Source organism: Ambystoma mexicanum, chromosome 11 (assembly GCF_040938575.1).
Source record: "Ambystoma mexicanum isolate Mex_15411 chromosome 11, UKY_AmexF1_1, whole genome shotgun sequence".
Classification (NCBI taxonomy): domain Eukaryota; kingdom Metazoa; phylum Chordata; class Amphibia; order Caudata; family Ambystomatidae; genus Ambystoma; species Ambystoma mexicanum.
In genome coordinates, this window is record NC_090934.1 from 407492277 (window position 1) to 407517977 (window position 25701).

The 25701-nt window shown below is 47.1% G+C and overlaps 1 protein-coding gene across 3 annotated transcripts in view; it reads left to right on the forward strand.

The window, feature by feature from the left end:
* Positions 1-25701, forward strand: part of CKAP5 (cytoskeleton associated protein 5) — a 1593334-nt gene that overhangs the window by 1318186 nt on the left and 249447 nt on the right. For all 3 annotated transcript variants that reach the window (XM_069623197.1, XM_069623199.1, XM_069623198.1), the window contains exon 39: positions 21952-22140. In XM_069623197.1, coding sequence (XP_069479298.1) covers positions 21952-22140 — 189 coding nt within the window. The remainder of the gene's footprint in view (positions 1-21951; positions 22141-25701) is intronic.

Sequence of the window (25701 nt, forward strand, 5' to 3'; positions counted from 1 at the left end):
CTGGACGACTGGCTGATCTGAGGGAAGTCGACACAGCAGGTTTTGTCCCATCTCGAGGTCATCTGTTCTCTGTTCTTGCTCCTCCCCCGCCCCCGTAAGGAGAGAGTCACCAGTGTCAGATGGTTCAGCAAACCACGCCACCTTATCAGCGGCTTCCTTCCTCTGCTGCTTAGGTCTCATGGCCACCTGCATTTTTCTAGTGCCAGAGGCTAGACAGCAGACGTAGTCTCTGCAATAGCTATTGCAGGGTCAATGGTCCCAGTATTTCAGCACTTGGAAAGATGTTATTAAAGTGTCCAGCGATCTCTCTTGCTGTGCCAGCTATGAGAATATGTAGGTGGAGGAGCCTTTCTGGCCTCTGTGGCCCCATGCCAGGGTGGTCACAAACACATATGTGAAAGATTGGGGCACTCACTGCAAGGACTTGGAGGTGAGCAGCCTTTTGTCAGTGATGGAAGCATAGTGGCACATAAACAGGCGGGAGCTGCAAGCAATCGGTTTGGCCCTGAAAGTGTGTGTGCCCTCTATAAAGTTGAAGCACGTCTTTGTTTTGATTGACAATATGTTGGCCATGCACTATCTGAACAAGCAGGGTGGCGTGCTCACCTCTCCCCTTTGCAGAGATGCAATGCAGCTGTGGTTCTCGCTGTTAGAGAATCACATCTCCGTCTCAGTGGTATATCTGGCAGGGACAAAGACGGGATTGACAGAAGCTCTGAGCAGGTAGAGCATGGCCTGACATAACTGGGAAGTGTGCCAGGAGGCCCTGGAGGAGGTCTTCTCTAGGTGGGGGGTACCCCAGCGGTGAATCTGTTTGCCACAGATTCCACCAGTAAGTGCAGACCGTTTTGCTCGAGGGAATTCCCACTGAGATGTGCACTGTCTGGATGCGTTTCTGATGAACTGGACCTCCCATCTTCACTACGCCTTCCCTGTGATTCCTGTTATTCCTTGGGTTCTAAGGAGGTTGAGTAGGTTCTGAGCGATCCTGATCGCCCCTAATTGGGCGAGGGAGACTTGCTACTCTGATCTCGTGGACTGGACCATCTGCCCACCTCTCAGATTGCCTCTGCGACCTGATGTTCTGTTTTAGTCGGGAGGTCGGGTGCTCCACCCGGACCTGGAATCCCTCAACTTGTATACTTTGCTCTTGAGAGGTTGAGCTACGACTGAGGTGCTACTGGCTGCACGTAGACAGTCAACAAGATCACTGTGTGCATGGAGGTGGAGAAGATTTGAGGCATGGCGCAGGGAGCGTGAGGTAAACCCCATCTCCCGCCCCACCACTACAGTGATGGAGTTCCTTCTGTCGCTGGCCTAGTTGGGCCTTCAGGTCTCTGTAGTCAAATTATACTTGGCGGCTTTGTCTGTGTTCAAACGGTCTCTGCTTCAAGGATCTTCCTTTATGATCCTGGTTATGGCCCTTAATCCTGAAGGGCCTTGTGAATAAGTTTCTACTTGCTCCATTTGTTCCAGACTGGTACCTTAACTTGTTTCTTACCTACCTCGTGGCAGCTCCCTTTGCACTCTTATTCTCTCTGAAGACTTATTTTTTTAATGGCAATTACACCAGCCACACGGGTCATTTATTTATTTATTTCCATTTGTAAAGCGCACAAACTACCCTTGGGTATCGAGGCGCTGTTACAGCATTTACACTTGGCAGCAGGCTAACAATACTTAGGTACAGGTTCAGTTTTTAGGTACATACGCTGCTCTTGTTCCAAGGTTATAGGGGAGACAGCGGAGCAGGTGCGGTTTACTTGAATAGTTTGGTTTTCAGTGCCTTTCTGAAAACCATGAGGGAAGTTTCTGTTCTGAGTTCAAATGGAAGTGATTTCCAGGATTTTGGTGCTAGTTATATTAAAGGTAGGAATAGTGAGCTGGTGCGAGTATGTCACATTTAGGCCTGAGTGTTTGGACTTGGTGTATTCGTTCCACTAGATAAGTGAGTGCTGATTGGGATAGGCATCAGTGGGTTAGTGTAAGTGGCGTGAACAGTATACGCTCTCTGATGGGGAGCCAGTGGGCATCTTTTCTTGCCTGAGAGATGTGCTCTCTTAGGAATGCTGAGAGCTGCTTTAAGTGCATTGTTTTGAGTGATTTGAGGTCATGTTGTTGCAGGCCCCATCATGCAGGCAGCCTTTTCTGTTTTCTTCGGGAGACAGTTTCTTTGAAGTTACGGCCAGCGTTTTTACCCAGTGTTCGGTTTCATCTGTCCGAAGTCATTGATCTGCCAGTATTCTACCCGCCTCTGCACCGCTCCATGGAGGAGGAGCGCTTTCGTGTGCTGGATCCTAAGATGGCTCTGAGCTTTTGTGTCCAGCAGCAGAATTCAGAAAGCAGGAACAGTTGTTTGTCCTGTCGAGCAATTATTTGGCGTTCACCAAGCAAACCATCTTGAGGTAGATCATCCTCTGCATTGCGGAATGCTACCTGAACGCAGGGAAGGAGTTCCCTTTGGGCATCGGGGCACACTCCACAAGTGGACTGGCTGCTTCTTCAGCTCTTCAAAGGGGGGTGCCGGTGAGCGACATCTGCCGGGCGGCACCGTAGTGTGTGTTTGGTAAAGGTCATGTAGCCTGTGGGGCTGATCTTGTTTTGGAAGAGCGGTTTTGTAAAGTTTCCTCATATAGGGGCTTTCATCCTATATAGGGCCATCACTTGTACCCTTAACTGGACAACTGGCTGGTCAACGGCAGCTCTCACAAGGGGTGGTAAACTCCTGCCAACGGCTGGCAGATGTTTTTCACCAGCTGGACTTTTCTCCTCAACTGGTGGAAGTTACAGCTGACTCGAGCTCAGGATCTGGTGTTCCTTAGTGCGCTGGGACACAGTGGTGCAGCAAGTGTTCCCCATGCCTGAATGGCTCCTCTCTCTCCGATAGGGCACTTTCTGGCCAATTCGACCACCTCAGCATGGTGGTTCCAGCACCTTCTGGGACTGATGGTGGTGTGCATGCTCATGGTTCAACATGCCTGCCTCAAAATGAGGTGCCTCCAGCTTCATCTGGTGGCCAATTTGGACCAGGAGAAGAGCTGTCGGACAGGATTCCCAACCCCCTGCTCGTCCTCCACAATTCCCCCCTGCTTGTCCTCCAGGATCTTCGTTGATGGCTGATGGATGACAATGTGGCAGTGGGAGCCCCCTTTAACTGGACAGAGCCCCCTCTGGTGGTGACAACAGATTCCTCGCTTACGGGCTTGGTGACAATGGAGTGCTACTCCATCCATGGCAGTTGGTCTAGGGTGGGAGGCCCTTCTGCATTTCAATCTGCTCGAACTCAGAGCGGTGAGCCTGGCGCTCAAGGCTTTCCTCCCGCTCATCGGGGGCGCATCGGTTCTAGTCAGGACTGACAACTCCCCAACAATATTTTACCCGAACAAGCAGGTTGGCTCCTGTTCCACCTCCTGTGCATGGAGACGATGACGATCTGGCCCTTAAAGAAGGTATTTGGATTTCCTTGGTTCATCTTCTGGGGGAAGCAATGCGCAAATGGACCAACTCAGTTGCTTGGGGTTCAACACCTACGAGTGGGAGTGGCACATTAACTCCTTGTTGCCTCTGTTCCCCTCCCTGTTCCAGAGATCAGGGTTTTCTGGATGTGGACTTATTTGCTTCTCCTGAATTCCTTTGCCCCTTGGGTAGGCCAGGGTTAGGTGTCTCTGAGAGAGGCGATTCAGCTCTGCTGGCACGGCCACAGATGTTCTGCGTTTTCTCCTCCTTCACCCTTGTTCGAGCGGACCCTTCGCGAGTTCTGGGCGTCAGTCGGCTGCAGCCTCATCCCGATTGCCCTGCACTGGCCATCCACGGCATGGTTCTCGGATCTGCTTCAGTTGTGTACCCAGGGACCGGTCCATGTACTGATTGCCAGCAGGGGCTTCCTGATGCAGCAGGGCGGGGCAGTGGAGCACCCCAATCCAGCGAGGCTGGCCCTAGCAGCATGGTTAATTGCCAGCTGAGACTTCACCATGCTCAATTCTTTGTAGATAACTGGGACATAATCCAGGAGGCCAGAAGGCCTTCCATGCGGGCTCAGTACAAGAGTAAGTGGACAACGTTTTGCCACTGGGCTCACAAGGGGCTTGACCCTCTCACCTGCTCCCTGGACTGTTGGGAAAGATTTTTCTAAGTGCAATTTTCCCCCCATAAATATGGGCCCCCATCTTTTTACTTTTTGGATGACCTAACCTGACTTTTTCTAGTGGAACACAGTCTTCAGATGCGCTCCCCTGGGCTTTTGCTAATTTATTATAGGGAAACGGACACGTCCTTCAGACTCTCAGTACTGGGAAACTGTTTCCCTTAGTGTTTGACTTTGTTGCCATTTCTTGGTAACTTTGTGCGCCTTTTTACTTTTTATCGTACCATACCGCGTTTGGTCCCTGCCCGTGGCCGGTGCTGAAAATGGCCGTGCTGCGAAGTCTCTTGTTCTATCCTTTGGCCGTCTTATCCTTATCCTTCCCCTAGATCGAGCTGACCCGTAACTTCCTTATTTGGGCATGCAACCTCCCACGAAAACCGCATCTTTTGAGGGCTCCTGCATTTCACATGTGCTAGCGCCCGTAAGAGCATTTGGACTATCTGGTCCCAATCCACACTACTGGTGCCAGTTTGGCTGGTGTGCCTGAATGACTGAGACCACTGTGGGCCGTGATGGTGTGCATGCAAGAGAGCAGATCTTCATTGGCTGTCTAAATCCGAGCACGGCTCGAACTTTGGGTAAGAGAAGGGGCTCTGCATGCATTCCAGGTGGATCTATCGTGATTCACACCGATCTACGAAAGGAGCCAAGTATCCTGTATGCCAAAGCATACCCGTGGACCCGCCGGAGACACACTGGAAGGTTTGGCACCCTGAGCCTTCTGCCGTTTCATCTGACCCCTTCTTTATTGATCTTGGAAGGTCTGCAACGGCGCTTCGGCCCATTGGAGTAGTGGGAACTACTCTCGGCACCTCTAGATTTCCTGCCAAGAGCTTGAAAATTAGGACTTTATTTTTCATCACCTCAAGCCCCTTCCTGAACTGCTACAGCCCCTTCAAGAGGTGCTGCTTTCGCTCTTATGCTAGACCGCGCATTGTATACGCACTGCTGTACTTTCGAGGATAAGGCTCTCCACTCCGTAGGGCTGTACTGCTTACGTTAGGGTTTTGATCCTGAAGTCTGCCTCATGCAATAATTGTGTTTACCCCCCCCCCCTTCTGTTACAGGTTGTGAATGTGTTTTCCCCTTTATCGCATTAGGCTAAAGTGATTGTATATATGTTACAAAGTGATAAGCTTGTGTCGTAACTTTTTTTCTCTTACTTTGGTTATTTGGGTTTTATTATAAGGCCTATAATGTATATGTATTTTTGATATACACCTGTTACAGTATTCTGTGGCTAATTACTGTGTGTGCTTACGATCACACTCACACCTCCCGAGACCTGGTCTTTACTGCCTGTCGAGGTGCCTTGATTGGTCTGGCTTGTCCAGAAGGTTCCCCCGTTCCACTTATCTAGGGTGGCTGTTAGGACAGTTTTTCTGAAGTCCACCTAACGGCTTAGCAAAACCATTCTACAGAGGCAGTACAAGACTCCACTCTTAATATAATGCTGTACCACCTGAGTTCGGGGTAGCGTAGACAGAGCAGCCATGCTTATCTTAGGAGGGAGAGGGCAGTAGATACAGTACAAATGAAATTGTCATACAGATGATCCAAAAACACTATGTATTGTAAAAATAAAGGATTTATTTACATACAGGTAGGCCCAGATAAATCTAGGGGTTAAGTAGGTACTAACACATTATATGGAATCACAATATAACACAACACTATACTTGAAAGTACACAGACCCAAGTATAAACCTTATTTGGAACACCTAACCGTAGTTCTAGGGAAGTCAAAACCTTGTTATACACATTTAGTATAGGTCCAGCCTATTCTTTGGGTGTAAAAGACCAATGTTTACTTTTAGATTACTTTTGGTAATACAAGGACAGTAGGCCCTTCCAGTTGTACAGTGACTCTTGGAACAAATCTTTTTTTTTTATTGTTTTTGTTTATTTACAAACCTTTACAATGTCGTAAAAAAGATCATTAAACAATTTCACACAATTTATCAAACAACTGTTTAGAAGAGAAAAAAACATGTTTTAAAAGAAAGAGATACAGTAGAGTTCCAAACTTAGGATGCATATTGATCCTTTTTGTATCAACTAATGCATATCAAAGTAAACTTAGATTACAATACATTTGCTAAAAAAAAAAAACACAGATAACAATTTCCTCAGATCCAAGTCTGTGTAAATCAAAACCAATAAAATCATTTACCCATATTAGCTTAAGTCACAGACGTTTCTCAAAAAGGTTGTCACAGCTATTTTTAAGCTTGTACAGTTATCATGCAGCATTCTATGCCATATGAAATCTCTTTGTACGTCATATATCGAAACTACAAATTTTGAGAAATATTTAATCCTCTGAGCCTTTAAACCAGGGCAAATCAATAAAATATGCTGGAGAGTTTCAACATCAGCCATTTTGCAGTATCTACACCAGGGATCACCCTCAATTAGACAATTTCTAAAACCTAGTACTTGTTTGGTGGATAGTACATTAAAACGAAAGCGCATGAAATCGCTACGCAACCTCTTGCTCGGGTATTTTTTCAAATAATTTTCCATATCGGCCTGCCATTTCCAAATAGAGCAGGCCGATTTGTACAATTTAGTTTCTGAGATTGTTGTTTTTGTTGTTTGCCAATCCGTGCCCCTTAAACTGAACTTCACTTTACCAGGTTTGTTGCATAGTGAAGTCATAGATAGACCAAGCTCTTTCAAACAGGTCTCACTTTCAGCTTTTAAAGCTTTCATAAAAGGATTCATTAATTCACCATAAACACATTTGTACAGAGTATCATCCTTGCTGGTTTTGCATTTTTTCCACAGACAAAGTCTCTTCCAAACCGCATAAGAAGAGAGTGAGTGCAGACCTAATTCATACCTGATAAGAGCTAAGGGTATGCATTTAGGCAGAAACCATAGCACCGCTCTCCAGATTTTCCCTTCGATAGCCGTCAAATGAGGATGTAGTTCATTAGTGAATAAGTCAATACCATAGATTAAACGAGGTATGACCTTTTTAATGTAAAAATCCCGTAGCGGAATCATCGTGAAGTTACCGAATTTGTTGTCAATAACTCTCATTTGTCTGATAGCTATGTCCGATTTCAGGCTTAACTGACTTTTTATCAAAGCTAGAGAATCCTGTCCAGAAAAATAAAAGCCTAGATATTTTAATGAGGGGTGTGCCTTAATTCTCTTACCTTCACAAGACCAAGTGAATGCATTCTCCTTTTTACTATTTTTGCCAAATCGAACAATGATTGTTTTTGCCGGATTGATTTTCAGTTTCAGATTTTCTATGAATATCTCAAAAGCTCGAAGTAGCCTCTGCAGACCAATTCTTGTGTTATCCAATAATAGAAAATCATCAGCATAAGCCAACCATTCAATACACATTATTCATTTTAGGACATACCAAACCTTTACCACTGAGTGCCGTTTGGGCACCACTTACATACAAGTTGAAGACCGTAGGGGCCAACATACAACCCTGCCTTAAACCGTTCGGAATGATAATGGCATTTGAGAGTAAACCTTCAGTAGTCAAGCGAACCTTCAAGCTTGTATCAGTATACAAAGCAATAATAATATGAAGTAAGGATACAGGAATTTCAAGTTCCTGAAGTCTCTGCCACAGGAGTTGTCTGTTGACGAGATCAAAGGCTGAACTAAGGTCCATCGAAGCCACAAACAGTGGTCTTGTCCCCTTCTTCTTGGACTTGGCTATTAAAGTTTTCAAAACTAGACCACCACAGTCTGTTCCAATATGTTTTTTAAAACCAATTTGTTTTTGATCAATAATGGATCTCTCTACAATCTATTCTTGTAATTCCTTTAGGACTAAGGAGCCAAATATTTTGGACTCGGGGTCCGCAATCGCTATCGGTCTATAGCTGGCAGGTCACATACGTGCTCCCTTTTTAAAAACCGGAATAACAATGGAGACCTTCCAAGAAAGCGTTATAACCTTGGTCTCTAAGATATTAATGAACAGTTTTGTCAAAATTTTTCCCCAGATGATCGGGTCCATTTTTAACAGTTTGTTGGATAGGTTGTTCGGACCCGTTGCTCCAGAATTTTTGGATTTCTTAATCATTTCAGTAACATCATGTGATGAAAAGTTCAAAGACCAAGACTGGCTTTCTGGAATAATCAAATTGGGTTTCGTTTTGTTAACAATATATAGCTTGGAGAAGTGTTCCTTCCAAACCTCCTCATCAATCACGTTCAGTGCCATTTCCTGTTGCGGTTTTTCAATTTCATTTATTAGTTGCCAGAAATTAGTACAACCATGCCCACGCAGAGCTCTCAGCATAAGCTCACCGTCGTGTTGCATTTGCAACGATCTATGTTGTATGTGCCAGTTTTTATAGGTTTGCTTGATTTTATTTTTCCTCATATTGTATTCGGAAGGTATAAGGGCTTCCTTCTTTAATTGTCTAAGATCTTTTCTGTATAATATTTTCCGAGTATGGACCACTATGTCCATACGGTGTCTCATTTTTCTTTTCATATTAGTCCCCGTCACTAAGCGGGGGGCAAAATTATCAATGATGTCTTAAATATATATATAGAAAAGTTTGAGGAAGAATAACAGAGATCACGGTGTAGCTCGGTCATAGCAAATTAGTCACTTATCATAGTTGTTGTAAACTTCACATTTTTTGTGACACACCATTTTATTCTATTTGCCTGCTGATTTATCATTACCCCGTGGGTGTACTTTTCTTTCGTCGGGTTAGGGCAGTTAAAGGCAATTTTACATGAGAGAAAACAATGGTCGCTAGAGCTGGAGTCAATCTCAAAATCATACACACTCCTAAAGATACCAGACGACCCAAAGATATAGTCCAAGGTGGATTCTAGACCCCTGGCTTTCCAGGTATGCTGGCTCCCACTTAGAAGTTCTAACCCCAGGGATTCTGCAAAATGCATCCATAGTCTACCACGCAGGATACCATAGCCACCTTTCTGTAAAAGCTGCTCCACATTAGCCAACATTTCATCCCCCACTATCGGTTCACACAAACAGTTAGCATTCAAATCTCCAGCCACAATAATTTGACCTCCCTGATTTGTCTCACGCCAAGATTCAATAATCATTCCCAGTTTTGTAAGTTCCTTTCCAAGTTGTGCGTCGGTCAATTCACTCGGATTCCAATAAATATTAATAAAAAGAATAAGAAGCGGCTCCTTGATTATATCTAATTTGAAAGCAGCAGCAAGAAAATGATGTTTAAAACGCCATTACCCCATTTTAGACCATGAGTAAATTTGTTTGATGGCTATCGATAGTCCTCCTTTGGGACGACCCTTGTTAGAACCCCGAGCACTGATGTTGACCACAGTAAACCCTTCCCAGCATAACTGTTCCCTAGACCAAGTCTCCTGGAGAAAAACAAAGTCGTATTGTGAGAGAAAACTCATACATTTTTCATTGTTCAAAATATTAACACAACCACGTGAGTTCCAGCTCACAAATTTAAAGAACGAGCACGAGCTAGAGAGGTTGCCCAAGTTTCCTCAGTGAGTCAATGGATTCCCTCAGAGTCAAAGCCAACCATCTCCATTCCTGCTTATTCAGGTTTGATTCCTCATCAATAGAGTTGGTGGTTTGGCTCGATTGGAATTGCCCTTGCTCAAGCGACCTGGGTTTCTGTTGTACAACTGCTAGGGACTTATATTCATAGATGTCAAAACCCAGTTTTTGAAACAGTTCAGATTCCTTCAATAGAACAGATCTTATCAAAGCAGAGGGTATTACAAGTCTAACGTAGTCATATCTAAACGTATGAATAAAATCTACCAAAGTAATGTTGGCAGAGGTAATCGGACTAAGTTCCGGCATAGTGGCCAGAAGGGATAAAATATATGATCGGTTCAATGAGATGGGAGTTTGATCTTGAAATAGAACAGTTGGTATCAAACCCGGTATCTCCGGTAAGGCAGGTTGTTTCAAGTCAGTGCCCATATTATCAAAGAACGGTGCCCCTTTTTCAAGTTCGTATTCACGAGATTTTACCACCTTGTCAGATCCTCCAGTTCCTTGATCTGTTCTTATCGACCCATTCGGTACAAGTCCCTGGGTAGAAACAGACTCCTTGCCCGGAGGCAAGCTCTGTTGGTTGGATCCTAAAGTGTAATTACTCGTAGGAATACTATTCTCATCCAGAACCTTCAAAATTATATGTCTTAATTCTTGTTCTTTACCCTCTTCAGAGGCACCATGAGACCCAACATTAGACTCGTAGCTGACATTGACATTCGTGTCATGATTAGCATTGATATTACAGTCTGTTTCCCCAGCTGCACCACCTGGCATAGTATTCATGGCCATTTCTGATTTTTTTCGGACCAGAATTAGCTTTTGCTTGTTTGTCATAGTTCGATTCATATAAGTGTCTAGTAGAGTTCGTAACTACAGGGTGCATTAGCTGGGCAAATTTAGGCGCATTAGTAGAGGTACAAACTTCATAAAAATTGGTTCCCCAGACGCCATTGAGGTTAGCATTGCCTTTACCAAAATCTAGTGAGTGGGGACCCTTAAAAATTTGATACATGACATCAGATTTGCTTTTTAATTCTTCCCTCAAGGTGTTTTCCCCTTCTGTAAAGGAACCTCTCTGAACACCTTCTGCATCAGTTGATCGTCCCAACATATTTGCAGTTGACTGGGTGCAAGGCTCTAAATTAGGATGGATCAAAGTAGGATTCACAGACATTGCACCATCTTTGGTGACTAACTGTTGTGGATAAACTTTTCTCATACATTTTTGTGACATTTTATTTCTAGCCGCATTGGTGTTTTTTTTCTTATTTTGCTTAGCCAATTTCTTACTTTGTCGTTTGGAGATTTTTACCTCGTAGACATCTTTGTCCGGAGTCTCTGAGGAAACATTTATATCCTTGGCCATGTCTCCAGCCTCACCCTGTGTCTCCTTGGTAGGACTTATAGCGAGAACATCCCCCCCCCCACCGTTTGAGTGGAAGGAGTAATAATTCTTTCATTCACCAAAACAGGCTTATCCTGGGCAGTATTGGTTTCGTCCCTTGATAACTTAAGCACCTGAGCCAGAATACCGGGGGTTTCTCTATTTAGAGCCTCAGAGAAAGAATCGGTTAGGTAAAGAGGTAATTTAGAGAATTCTTTGGTTAGATTATTCAAAACCTCTGTCTGTTTTCTCAGTTCCAATAGGAGTAGTCTATTGAATATACTTAAGGTAGTAATGGCATCAGAGCCCACTTCCCTATCGGCAGCCCGATTACCACAAGTCGCCTCTAGAGCTGGTAGTTGCCCAAACTCCATCGAGGGAATAAATGGCATATCAGAAAAATGATCATAGCAGAAACTGCTTTCTTTCTGTCCATTAAGAACTTCCGGTACTACATCTCCCACAATGCTGTTGTCCCTCCCCTCAGTAAAGTCAGGTGTTTCTTTGTCTACAAAGAGTGGTTGCGAAGGATCGATGGCATCTTCAATTGTTTTACAATTAGGGGAACAGTCCTGCGCACATTGCAGTAACGCTTCTTCCTCATCACTGATTATTGGGAGAGGAAGAGCAGCAGCCCGCGCCAAACTAGCACGACGCGTGCTGATGGCATTGAAAAAGTCAGCTCTTATGTCTTTTATTGGTAGGCCTGTTTTTTCTCCCCATCTTCCAACACACTTTCTGACCCACTTAGACTGTGACCCTCAGTGCACACAGATAGGGGATCAGATTGTAACTCTGAGGAGACACACAAGGATAGTTGATCTTTTTTTTTGTTTTGTTTTTTTTGTTCAAGATTTGATCTTACCCGCTTAAGGCCTCCAATTTTATCCTGATCCTAAATCACCATATATGTTACACAGAACGTGTAATGTAACAGGAAGCACCCCATACACCTTGCACTGTGCACAGTGAACAGTCAACAGTGCTTTCTGGTGCTTCACGGTGCGCGCGCAGGTGCGCTACACCTGTGATATTAGTAGAAAGAAAAGAGAGCTCGTGATACACTGTGGACGGAGCCAATGACGCTCACTGAAAAGAAACAAAAGAAAAAAAGGTAAGCTACTTAAATAAGACTCGTATGTGTCAGAGAAGGCTAATCCTCAAAGTCCATAAAGAGTCCATATACCCATACACAAGATTGTATCAGTCCAGAAAAGTTTTGGGCATAAACAGTGCACAAGGTAATCACCTCCAGGCAGCACAGTGTCACCTCCAAAGACGTCGTCCTGGCGGCACGGCAGCAAAAGTAGAGGAACGAAAATGAGCCACACAGACAGCTGGTCCCTCCAGTCAACAGTGCTTTCTGGTGCTTCACGGTGCGCGCGCAGGTGCCTTGGAACAAATCACTTAAACAGTCAACTGGACAATATACTTTTGGTGAATAGTGAAACACTTATTCGAGGGGATTGGGTCCTCCGACGTATTCCATATCTATGACAGTAATCACCACAGATGTGCTGATTACTGTCATGGATATGGAATACGTCGTGGGACCATCCCATCGAAAGAACGTTACCAGGTAAGAGAGTAACTTGTTCTTCTAGGTGCAACACACAGTTATACCAGGTAAGTAAAACCGAAGGATGTAATATACAATTACAGATGCTTTGGAAATCAGGGAACCCCAGATTGAGGTAAGCAATAACTCTTGTAACTTGTTTTGGATGGCACACAGCTAACACAAGGTAAGTAAAACCCACTTACTTTAACTTCACAATGAAGGGGAAAGTAAAACCCAATGTCACACTTTACTGAAAAGATATTCTAGGTAGGCAACAACCTAAGGTAGATTATTAAAGACAGGCTAGCAGCAAGTCAGGGGAAGCAAGACCCAGTTGGGGGACACTCATACAGTTATCCTAACAGGACTAACCTGGTGATACCAACAGTTGGAGGACACTCATACAATTAACCATACTTTTAAGAATAGTGCATCACACATTCAAGATCAGTAAGAACTTTTGTAACTGTTCACTCTGATAATTAGTTACCCACCAACTCTTTACAAGTAAGTAAAACACTTGATTGATTTCTTTTCTAGGCAGAAGTCCCAATCCCTTCAAAGTCTTTCACTTAGGGCATGAGTGTTGTCAGTGGCAGAAGGGGGGTCACTAGGACTAGTGACCAACAGGCAGTGTTAGAATAAGTTCTTTAGTAGCAAAAGTCAGAGTTTCCTTAGGAAAACTGGAAAACAAGTGAGTACTTTACTTTTAGGGTTAGAAGAGGGTCCAGGGGCTTCACAGAAGACACCGTAGCAGGATTCTAGCAGTGGGACTGGGTGCACTGGAGGAGGGACCTCCCAATCGCAGAAAACACCCTAGGATTACACAGAAATCCCAACAGGCTTAAAGTAAGTATACACCCAAGCCAACACAGTACCTCAGCAATGAAGGAGATTGCAGCAGGAGAACTTCAGGGACTGCAGCCAAATACCCGGTCAGTGGATTCCTTGTCCTGGAGACTGAACACAAGCCCTCAGAAGGGATTTTGCCGCAGGGATCGATGAAGAAGGCTCTAGGCAAGATTTCTCTCACGGCTGAATGCGGTTCTGCGGGTTTGGCGCCTTTTCAAGGAGCAAAGAAGACAGAAAATCGCAGTTGAATTCTCGTTCTTTAAAAGGTCCAGCACTCTTGTGAGGGGACTTTTTGGACTTGATTCGTGTCTCTGGAGATAGACCAGGATGCCCACGAAGTTTCGGCGAGATTCGGAATTCGGAAGACCGTGCACCGCACAGTGGCTGGAAGTCCCAGGGTATGGGGGTATTACAAGAACGCTGGGTCGCAGCAACCCGTGGGATGGCTCAAAATACAGGTCGTCTTGAGTCTAGTGGGTCTCACCAGGCTCTGGGTTTGGGTCGTCGTTTTCAGAGACCCCAGGTCGATCGGAAGGAAGTGCTGCAGCAGGCTCCGGTTACACAGCAGGCTCTCCGGCCGCTGGAAAATCATTCCTGCCACTTTTCCTTCGTCATCCTCTTCGGTTTTCTGTTCCAGTGGTCGACATGACTTCAGCTTCCAGGTTTCCAGTATTTATCAGGAACTGCAACACAACCTCTGCATTCTCTCCCCGCATTTTACAAGAAAGGGGCGTCTGGCTGTCCAATCGGGACAGCCAACCCCCAGCTGGGATTTGGCCCAGTTGAAGGAAGGCCTAAGACAAAGGAGGGGGAAGTTTGGGACTCCTCCCCCACCTCCTGTGCTTACAGACTGACTAGAGCCTGGGCGGGGTGTCCAGGGGACTCAGGCCAAAGACAAAACTCAAACAAATTTCCCGCCCTGGATGTCAGGGGAAGGAACAAGAAACGACAAACACTAAAATGGCAGAAAAAGAAGACGGGTCCATTTTGGTAAAATGAGCACCCTTAGGTGCCTTTATTGCAGCTGTGATCACAGCCCGTGGTAAAGGTGCATCAAATTAGTAAAAGGTATCACTGCCACCAGCCATTAAAGGTAAGCTTGTCACTGTAACAGAATGGTTAGTTTTAATGTGAAAGGGGATATATTGTATCTCCCCAGCACTCCACATAAGGTGGACTGTGCTGGTTTCACAGAATAAAATATAAAAGGGATCCAAAGATCCTTTCTTCCCTTGGGAACTGTAGTTCACTCAAGGTTAGCACAAGAAAGTTAAATGGGGAGCCCCTCGGGCAACCCAGCAACAACAGGCACTTATTGCCCATAAGTTGTTAGACATGATAGCTTTAAAAAGACACTAGTGAGTCTTAAAAAAGACACCCATAAAAGAGTTAAAGATTAGGTGAGTGTGGAAAAAGGTTCCCACTCACTGAGGTATTAGTGAAAAATATCCCACTAGAAAAGCAAAAAATTCTGGACTTGAACCAGGAAAGGAAGATTTACCAGCTCTGTGGAAATCTTACCTAACAGTGGCCACCTAAACTTCTGTCCACCAGATCAGAGTTTAGAAACCCATCTTAACGACATTCTGGTGTTTTCTGCACATCTGGCTCTTACCGGTGTTCAGGTTGATGTCTGCCGCAACTATCTGGTGGCCATTGGGTCCTCAAAGAATTCCCTCGAGCACGTTTTTTCAACGGCCAACTCGGTGGTTAAGGCCCACCTTAAGGGGTTGTCCAAGCTCTTTCCTCTGGTACAGTTTTCACCCTTCCTGGGACCTTATTGTGGTTCTGGCTTCCTTGCAGCGCAAGCCTTTTGAGCCGATGGCCTCTGTGGACATCAGACTGATGTACACTAAGACTGTATCACTGCTGGCGCTCACTTCAGCGTGCAGGGTCAGCGAGCTGCAGGCTTTGTCATGTGAAGCCTCAACCACGTTTCAGAATGACACGGTCATCTTGCGTACCCATCCAAAATAATTGCCCAAGGCGGTGACTCCATTCCATTTAAAGGCGGTGACTTCATTCCATCAGGAGATTTGCCTGCGGGTGTTCTTCCTGCAGTCGGAGGCTTAAAGGGCATTGCATGCCTTGGACCTCAAGAGTTCTCAAGTTCTACCTCTCTCGGTCAAAATTTTTCAGGAAGTCTGATGCATTGTTCATCACGTTTGGGGGCATGTCCCCCGGCACCCAGGCTTCCAAAGCTTCTATCGCCCATTGGATGGTCCAGGCCATCTCGGAGGCATACACAGCCATGGGCAAATCAGATTCTGAGGGGATTCATGCCCATGCAGCCGGAGCTAAGGCCAAGGCCGTCGCGTTTAAGAGGCCTGCTTCCTGGGATGTCATCAGCAGGGCGGCTACTTGGGCCACTCCCTCAGTGTTCTGTAAGCACTATTCCCCTGGATACCAGCTCCAGGCGAGATGCAGAGTTTGGTCAGGCAGTTCTGAAGAACCTTTTTGCGTCATCCAAGATGTGAGGCAGGTTGTCACAGCTCCACCTTATGGTGGTGTTCGGTGGAATCGCCCTGCACGGGACGAATTAATAATTAAAGTAACTCACTGTAGTGACTAAAGTACTACTAATTCCTTAGTCCCCTTTCCTCCATACCTACCACCCACCTTCTCCCGCTTGTATGCCAGGGCCTAGAGTATTCAGTATAGCGAGGTATTTAAGCACCTAAAGTTAGGCCATTCTCCTCTGAAGAAAAGTAACATCAGCAACCCCAGATTTGTATTTCAATTGATTGCTTTTCTCCTGCTGATCGCTCATCTGATATTCCTTACAGCTCTACTGCTTAGGAAAACTATCGACATGGGGGCGTAGTAAACCTCAACTCAACCACCAATCGGTCTTGCTCGGTTCCAGACATGTCAGGTGTGGTATATAATCTCCCTCACTACGCCCCCTACTTCAGTTCCTTTTCTCCGCACACGAACACGCTGCGTTGAAACACAGGCAGTCTTTGACCCATTCAACGTTTTCGTCAGAAAACTTTCTTTTCGCAAGAGGTTGGATGCCCGTGTTTCGGGCTTCAACCGGTGTGCTGAATGTGGCATAAGGTGTCCATCGCCGACCCTCATGAGTTGTCTCTAGTGCCTCGGCACGGGTCACAGGATGAAAGAGTGCTCATCATGTGCCAAAATCTCTACGCGATCGGGCAGCTAAACTCGCGCTCGTTCAACCGCCTGCTAAATCTCCGGCAAGGTAGACGGTCTGTTCTCGGAGGCTGAAACTGAGGGGCATAACCCAGAAAAAGAACATCGGCGGAAGAAGCAATACCACTTGAGGAGCCATTCTTCCTTGTCCCGAAAAAAGAAGAGGCGCCATAGTCGGAGCTCTGATTCATCGGTCGAATGAGGTAAGCCGGCGACGGGCCCTCCTACCTGCCAAGAGTGGTAGGAATTTAAAACCTACATGTTGGACATTTTTAAGAAGCATGCTGCAGAAGGCACGGTTAACCTCCCGACCCCCACAGCAGACTTCGAAGGTGTTGGTGGCGCTCAGTACTGCCGACCCCTCACACACCCAGGTGCCAACGGCATCGGCGTCAATGAAACCTTCCACATCGAAGGAAGTTTCTGGGGTATAGATATCGGGTCCCTCAAGTGCTGCCAAAGCTTCGACATCTCAAATCTGTCGATGTCAACAGCAACCGTATCTGTACCGTGGGACAACTCTTTGGCGCAAAGTTTGCAGAAAAATCTTATACCCCTCAATCCTGGCCTGACTTCACCATGTCTAGTATTTTCGTGCCCGATGACACGGGAGATCAAGGGGATGTCGGCCCAATATGTGGGACTGGTGGTTTCGAGGACCATGACCAGTTGCAACTTGCTGAGGTCTTCCATGAGGCTAGTGGTCTGGATACTTCACCAGACCTAGACTTCCAACAAAGCCAGCCCTACACCCATAACTACACCAAGTTCAGGACTCTAGTAGAAAGGGTCATTGACACCTTGGGATTGTACTCCTCAGCAACACCAGTCCAGGAGTACGCACTTACTGATATTTTGGACGAAGGTCCAGTAACTGAGCGTATATGCCTCTAAACCCTGCAATTGCTGACCCTCTGACCACTCTGGCAGCATCCTTGTACAATTTCCCTGGTTAGTTCCACTATATCTGGAAAATACAAGCCGACTAGAGGAGACTCTTCATTACTTTCCTCACACCCTTCCCCGGAAGGGCTTGTCATACGTGCTGCTACAGTCTCCTCCAGACCATCTCCTTCCACCCGACAGGGAAGCAAAGAAGGTATAGAGACCCTTGCCAAAAAGGTGTTTACTTCAGGCAGTCTGGCCCTCAAAGCCCACCAATGTGGCAATTGGCTTTGCTAAATATTAGTTTGGTCTTCGGACAGCAGTGGAGAATACTGCGCAGTACGTCGCTGAGGGTGAAATGCACGAGGGCTTCCTACAGCTGGTGGAGCATGGGAAAGACGTGGCCAGGCAGTTGCTGCGTACGGGCCTGCACATCACTGTGTGGGCCGATCTATGGCATCGGCAATAACACTGAGGAGACAGTCCTACCTAAAAACATCTGACTTTTCGGCTAATGTTCATGCAAAATTGTTGGACATGCTTTTATGTTGGACTATCGGCCAAAAGGCTCACTATTCCTTAGAAAAAATCAAGGAATTCAAAAGCGCTGCTAGATTCTTAGGCCTAGCTGCGCAGCCATCCAAGCCTGCCTTCAGCTTCGCTTCCAGGGGTACATGAGTTCTGTACCTTTATACCAGGAAAGTGCAGCGCCCACTGGCCAGGCAAGGGCCAAAGAGTTTCTTGCGCTCCGGAAGGAGCAGAGGGGCTTCTAAGGGGCAGCAGCGAAGCGACCCAGCCTCCTAAGCTGCTCCCAGAACTTACCAGTTGGCGGGCGGTTGACTGAGCACTGGCCTCAGTGGCAGGAAATTTTACTTTATACCTGGGCTTCACAGCTTGTTCGATGGGGTTATTGTCTGCCCTTGTTAAAAAGAACACCAGACAGACCCCTACCACCTTCGATCCAACCGCAACAGGAGCTCCAGGAATAACTGCGAGCCCTGTTGAAGGCTACTGTGGAAGAGGTACCTCCTGAGCAGAGAGGATCAGGGTTGGTATTCCCGGTATTTCCTGGTGCCCAAGAAAGTAGGAGGTCTCCGTCCCATTGTGGACCTCGGGTCCTTAATCAAGTTCCTGAGGAAAGACTCATTTAGAATGGTGACGTTGAGAGAAATTCTCCACACTTTTGAACTACAGGACTGGCTGGTGTCAATAGATCGACAGGACGCTTATTTCCATGTGCTGATACATTGAAAGCACAGGAAGTTCCTCGGGTTCTTCATAAGGGACGAGCACCATCTATTAAAAGTGCTCCCCTTTGGTCTGGCCTCTGCCCCAAAGGTCTTCAAGCTCATGTCGGTAGTTGCGGCTCACCTCAGTAGATCTAAGGTCCACGTATTCCTATACCTGGACGACTGGCTGATCAGAGTGAAGTCAGCGGAGCAGGTCTTGCCTCATCTAGAGGACACCGGTCTCCTACTGCACAGGCTGGGCTTCTCCCTGAACTTGACGTCCCAGGTGACACCTGTCCAAAGGCTTCAGTTCATCGGAGCACTCCTAGACACTCTGGTAGTGAAGGCCTTCCCTCCCGAAGAGTCAACAGTTTGGCACAGATGGTTGACTTGATCCAGAACCCTGCTACTTTACCAGCGGCTTCCTTCCTCCGCGTCTTAGATCTCATGCCCTCCTGTATTATTCTAGTGCCAGATTCCAGGCTGTGCATGCAAACCCTACAGTTACTCCTGAGGGGTCAGTGGTCACAGCACTTCAGAGCTCTCGGTTTCTCTCAAGGTATGCGCACCTTTGGTGAACGACCTCACCTGGCGGGCAGACCGCAGCAGTCTCATGTGGTCACGGGTGCGTCTGTGAAGGGTTGGGGGCGCTCACTGTGAGGACTTGCAGGTGAATGCCTTTGATCAGCGACGGAAGCCAGATGACACGTCAACAGGCTGGAATTGCGAGCCATCAGGTTAGCCCTGAGGGCATTCTCTTCTTCTCTGGAGGGGATGCATGTCCTGATTATGACGGACAACACAATAGCGATGCACTCCCTCAACAAGCAAGATGGCGTGCACGCTCTCCCCATTTGCAAAGAGGTGATGCAGCTGTGGTTCTGGCTGTTGAAGAACCAAATCTGTCTAGGCAGTTCACCTGGTGGGGACAGAAAAGTTTGGCGGATGCTCTGAGCAGGCAGAGCACTGTCTAACACGTGGGAAGCGTGCCTGGAAATCCTAGAGGAGGTCTTCTATTGCTGGGGTACCCCATCAGTGGTCTTGTTTGCCACGTAGTCCAATAGAAAGTGCAAGCAGTTTTGCTCAAGGGAATTCCCAGCGTACGGTGCACTAGGACGCGTTTCTGGTGGATTGGACCTTCCCTCTCCACTGTGCCTTCTCTCCGATTTCTGTCATTCTTTAGGTTCTCAGGAGGCTCAAAAGGTTCCGAGCATCCATAATCCTAATCGCGCCGGACTGGGTGAGGAAGACCTGGTACTCTGATCTTCTGGGTCTAGCCATCTGCCCACCTCTCCGGCCGGATCTCCTTACCCAGTCGGAAGGTCGGCTACGCCACCCAAACCCGGAGTACCTCCATCTTCATGCACGGCTCGAGGGGTGACTGGTTCCTCTCTAAGGAGGTTCTGGCGGTGTTGCTGGCGGCACACGGGCCATCTACAAGATCATTGTATGTGTGCCTGTGGAAAAGATTTTGGGCATTGTGCAGGGAACGCAAGATTTCACTTGCCCCATCTCTACAGTTATGGAGCTCCTTCTGTCACTGGCATTAGCAGGCCTTCAGGTAACCAGTCCAAGGATATTTGGAGGCCTTGTCTGTGTTTTAAAAGATCCCTGTATCACAATTCCTGAAAGGCCTTGTAAATATGTTTCCATCAATTCCTTTTGTTGTCCAGATAGGGATCTGAATCTGGTGTTGATGCGTTTATCTTTGAAAACCGCCTTTCTAGTGGCGATTACATCCACTAGGCGGTTGAGTGAACTGCAGGCTTTATGCTGCAATCCACCTTTTCTATGTTTCTTCTGGGAGAAAGTCTTGCTTGGGGTGAGACCTTGTTTTCTTCCTAAAGTCGTTTGAGTTTCACTTGTCACAATCCATTGACCTCCTGGTTATCTACCCTCCTCCACACCCTTCAAAAGAGGAGCGAGTTCACCATCTCGACCCTAAAAGGGCCCTATGTTTTTATATCGTGGGAACAGCCCATTTAAGATGAGCTGATCAACTCTTCGTGGCCTTTTCCTTAGCCTGCAAGGGCCTGGCTATAACTAAACAAACTTTATCTCGCTGGATCATCTTCTATATAGCGGAATGACACCAATCTGCAGGCAAAGAATTGCCACCAGGCATCTGGGCTCACTTGACTTGGGAGGTTTTGGCATCAACCGCATTGCAAAGGGAAGTCCCTGTTCTGGATGTTTGTTGCGCAGCAACATGGTCATCCCTCCATACTTTCACTAAGCACTACAGTTTGGATGTTGCTCGCATGGCCGATGCATGTTTTGGCAGGGCAGTGTTGCAAAACCTTCTGGTTCAACTTTCTGCCCGCCTCCTTAATCTACTGCTGTGGGAGTTTATCAGATGAGGAATCTGCAGGAGAAAAGCAATCAATTGAAGGAGAAATTACTTGCCGTGATGTTCTTTCTATGGATTCTTCTCCCACAGATTCCTCATCTCCCCTCCCATCCATCCCCACTCAGAAAGTCAACGGTTGGTGCGCATCTTCTATTTCAAGCGATTTCTTGTTGATGGTCTTTGGCGACGGTTTTCGGTCTTCTTCCCAGGTGCTTTTTTAAAAATTATTATTCAAAAACAATGTTTCCTGATGCATCGATCTGTGGTGTCTTTACATATTTTTACCCCGGAGGTGTATGGTTATTAATTTCTATGGGCTAATAGTTTTCCTATGCAGCGTGTGTTTCGTTGAAAAATTAGGGAAGCTGAACGTAGTGACAGAGTTGATATGGGAGAGGGTGGGATGAGATCACCAGCTAGATGGAACGGTTTGCGGGGGGCGGTGGCGGTGTAGAATGTGATAATTATGTATTTTGAAGGCCTTTCAATCGGCCAAAATAAATCTACTTTTTTTTTATTCAATCTTCAAAATGTGGAATTATCACATACAACCAAGCAAGTTGTCTATGTCCAGATTAGTCTTACAAAATTCCACCCCAGACCCCCCCCCCCCCATATCCCCCTCCCACCCCCGATGCTTCGAAACTTGAAAACATTTGGAAGGCTATTAACTTAATAGGAGAGTAATGTTAAAAAAAAATAAAGATTAATAGGCCTGAAAGATAGGCATCAAACAGGTTGTTCTACTCCTTACCAACTGCTAGATAGTGAACCATGCATAATTCTGTGACTTTAAGAAGCTATCCATGTTTCTACTGCTTGTGAGTAATGTTTGTCATACTTGTTCTCCAGTAAAATGTTTGTTGTTTCTGCAGTGTCTCTGGAGAATGGTGAGACTTCTACCTGAATCTATTAACAACCTCAACTTGGACAAGATCCTCCTAGACATCCACAACTTCATGAAGGCATTTCCCAAGGAGAAGTTGAAGCAGCAGAAGGCTGAACTCCCCATAAGGACTCTGAAGACACTTGTGCACACTCTGTGCAAGCTCAAGGGCTCCAAGGTGAGGGACATAAGTGATCCTCTTTTCTGCAGGCAGGGTCCTGAAGAACTTTAATTCTCAGGCTGCTGCTTCTTCGTTGACTATTCATTTCACCAGCAGCTTAGAGATTATTGGTGACTGATTGTGCAGGCTAGAAATGCAGGCCATAGGATGCATACTCAAAGGCTAGAACAGGCAGAACATATATTTTGATCATGAAAAGTGCAAATATTTCATTTTTTAAACATCTGTCTAGAATGGCTCTTCATAAATACCGGTCTTCAAGAATATTGCATGTCTATCTTATGCCTTCAACACTCATGATCATGGGCTAACGTAAGAGCAATCTAGAACATTCTAATGGTCTTGCTCCCCCAGATACTTCAACTATGATATTCTATCTCCAGCACCAAATATCCTCAGGCTTTTCATCACCAGGGGGCACAGTCTCCAGATTTGCACAATTTGGTGCCCATGTGGACCGAACATGACATTGGGGCCAGTATACATGGAGCCATTGTGACCCTGCTTCCTTTTAGCCATGCACTTTGTAATCTTTGGCAATGCTGCTAGCTACATTTTTGCACTGTTTCATGACTAAATCCTGGATTTCCTCTGGTTTTTATTGCGGTTTGCCGGAGACAGATGTCTATCTTGGACCCATCACAGGATCTACCTGTACTGCACTCCTACGTTCCCTTACTCTCCGGCAGGTGTCCAGCCTGCGAGGGGCTCTTCCCTACATCCGACCCCCATGCCCTTTGCCTCCGTTGCCTTGGCCCCGACCAGGGCTGGGAAAGTAGTTCCACGTGCAACGCACTGACTCCACGTGCACTGAAGAACAGGCTAGCTAGGTGGTGGGAGCTCTTCCAGAAGTCACCTCCGCTCAAGGCTGAAGGAAAGGGCTCTAGTTACCATGGCACCCCACGAAGGTGACTCCTTCCCAAAGAAGCACCCGAACGGGATGAACCTTTTCAGTTCTAGTACCAGCACACGTACCGAGGCTAGTCCAGCTACCGGCCTGACAGCCGAGGGGGTCATCGTATCCTTCCGTTTTCAGTGCTGAGGGACTGCAAGGTTCTTTTCCTGTGGTTACTCCCGAGGGGCAACACCCTAGTACCGGCATGTCCAGGGTGGGGGGGTGCCTTCACGCAGCGCTGCCGGCAGCTCTGCCAAGGGCAACACACCTTCCAGGTCACGGTCTGTGGTGCGGGATAGGCCTTATGTTCTAACACCAAGCGTCTTGGACTGGGCTGGTTCCAACCAGCCAGGCACCAAGACTTCGGCGCGTGGCACGCAGCTCTGCAAAAGGGCTGCTGTTAAGATGGATATCTGAACTCTGACCTGGTGGGCAGAGGTTCAGAAGGCCAGCCTAGTTTCTTGGAACAGGGTAACCACCTGGACAAGCCATACCAATCAAGGTAACTTGGCGGCGGTCAAGACTAGGTCTCGGGAGGGATGAGGGTGACTAAAAGATCTCAATGAGCACACAAAGTAAAGGACACTTCTGATGCTTGTTAATCTGCTTAGAATCGCATGCTGTGCATATGGTCCGACATCCAGTGGTAACCGTGGAGTATTGTATCTTGTCTTTCGAGGATCCAAAGGGGACGTCGGCATAGGAGTGTCTGTAACGCTATCCCTATCGTGATGTGTAGTGTAACCAAAATCCCTCACGCGCCGCGGTCCCTCAGATTGTTTTCTTTTTTTCGCCCAGATAACTGGTCGCCCTTTGTGGAGCTCTTTCATAAGAGACATTGTTATTATTACCTTGTTCATCGACTTTGTCGATTATCTCCTTAAAGTCCTTTCAACGGTGCTTCCTGTACTACGCCGAAGACTGCGGTGGACTTTTAATGCCTGCGATCCGACAGCAATGCAGTCCACGTGGCCGGCCTACAAATTAGGGAGAGTGGGGTTGGGGTGGCCAAATTCTTTCAGTGATGTCTCTGCTCTTTCCCTCTATATGCTCCCTAGGTCTGGTCATAGCCTTTGCCTTTCGCTATGGAAAGGGCGCCATTTAGGTTTTGCCCCTTTTGCAGGGCCCGATACCCTTGAAAGGATGAGCACTCCAAGTGCAACAACTGTCTACCCCTTGGCCACTTCGAAGCGCTGTGCGTGGGTTGTAAACTCCTGCGCCCTAAGAGGCTTAAGGAGTGCTGCGTTAATCGGTGGGCAGCCTATGGCATGTCGCAGGCTGGATCCTCTTCCTCCACCGTCGCACCCGCCGAAAGTGACAGGTTGACCAGTGATGACCAGGCATCCGTGTCGGATGCCATTGACCTTACGGCAGACGTTTCAGGGTCCTCACGGCCGTCCAAGACACCGGTAGGCCTGACGCGAGTCACGCTATGCGGAAAACACTCGGCGACAGGGCCGTACAAGATCGCAACACTAAGCACACAACCTCGGTCCTGGTTTCGACGGTGCCATCGAAACGGGCAAAAGCGCCAACGAAACCACAGAAAATTTCGACGGGTTCCACTGGTCCTCGGGATCAGCAGCCTTGCCCGCATTTGCAGCAGCGTCGTGCGACTAGACCTTCAAAAACAAAGGGCGCTGCCTCCAAAACCCATGCGGCCGTCGAAGTGCCTTTAGCTGATGCTTCGGCGCCCCCCTAAGGCCCTGCTAGGAGAAAGATCTACCGCTAGGCCTCAGTCAACCGGCACGTCGCCCCGCTTCGCCGAACATCTCCGAAAGCATTGCGAGGATTGCTTCGGCAGTTGGGTTGAAGGAGCGGTCTAAGGAGATGACGGAGCACAAAGAACGGCCTGCAGACCCGCCACAGCATCCCGATGCTCATAGGGACTATGTAGAGAGTCCTGTGCCATTGTCAAGCTCTATTGGAAACCAATTTCGGCGCCATAGGGAGCCCTTGGACCCCTCTGGCTCATCTAGATGGACCAGAGACAAAGTTGAAGGGTGTATGGATAGATTGGAGAAATTTGTCTCACTTTCAGAGAAACCTACCCCCAAGAGACCTCGGGAGGACGCTCCTTCTGTGCCTGTTTCTAAGTTTCAAAGAACTTTAGAACCCACTCTGGAAGATTACACTTGCGTCCTCTCTGAGGACTAGATCCACATGGACACGTGTCAGGACATTTATGACCAGGAGGAGGATACTACCTTCCTAGAAGACTACACTGTGGATGAACAGGCGGACCCTACTGACAACTGGGAGGATAGCCGCCATGTAGAGGCAGAACCCTGGGCCCTCCCTTCTCCCGACCAGGACCATGATGTCCTATGTTTGATTCACCTCCCTCCACTTTGGTCCGCCAGGCTTCCCCAGTGGACGACCAGATGGCGTTCAACGCCATCTTGAAAAAAGGGGGCTGACCATTTTCAAATCGCCACCCAGGAGGCCTTGCCTGAACAGGATTTTGTGGAGGACATCCTCGACGAAAAGCCCCCATCCAGCCAAGCCATTCCTCCTCTAAATTCCATTAAGAGGAGATTGGCTCTTTCATTGGTCACACCAGCCCAGACTATGGCTGTCAATCCGAGGGTGGAAAAACTATTTGGCCCGTCACCTACTGACCCTACATACATTAAGGGCCATGCCACCCCTGATTTCTTAGT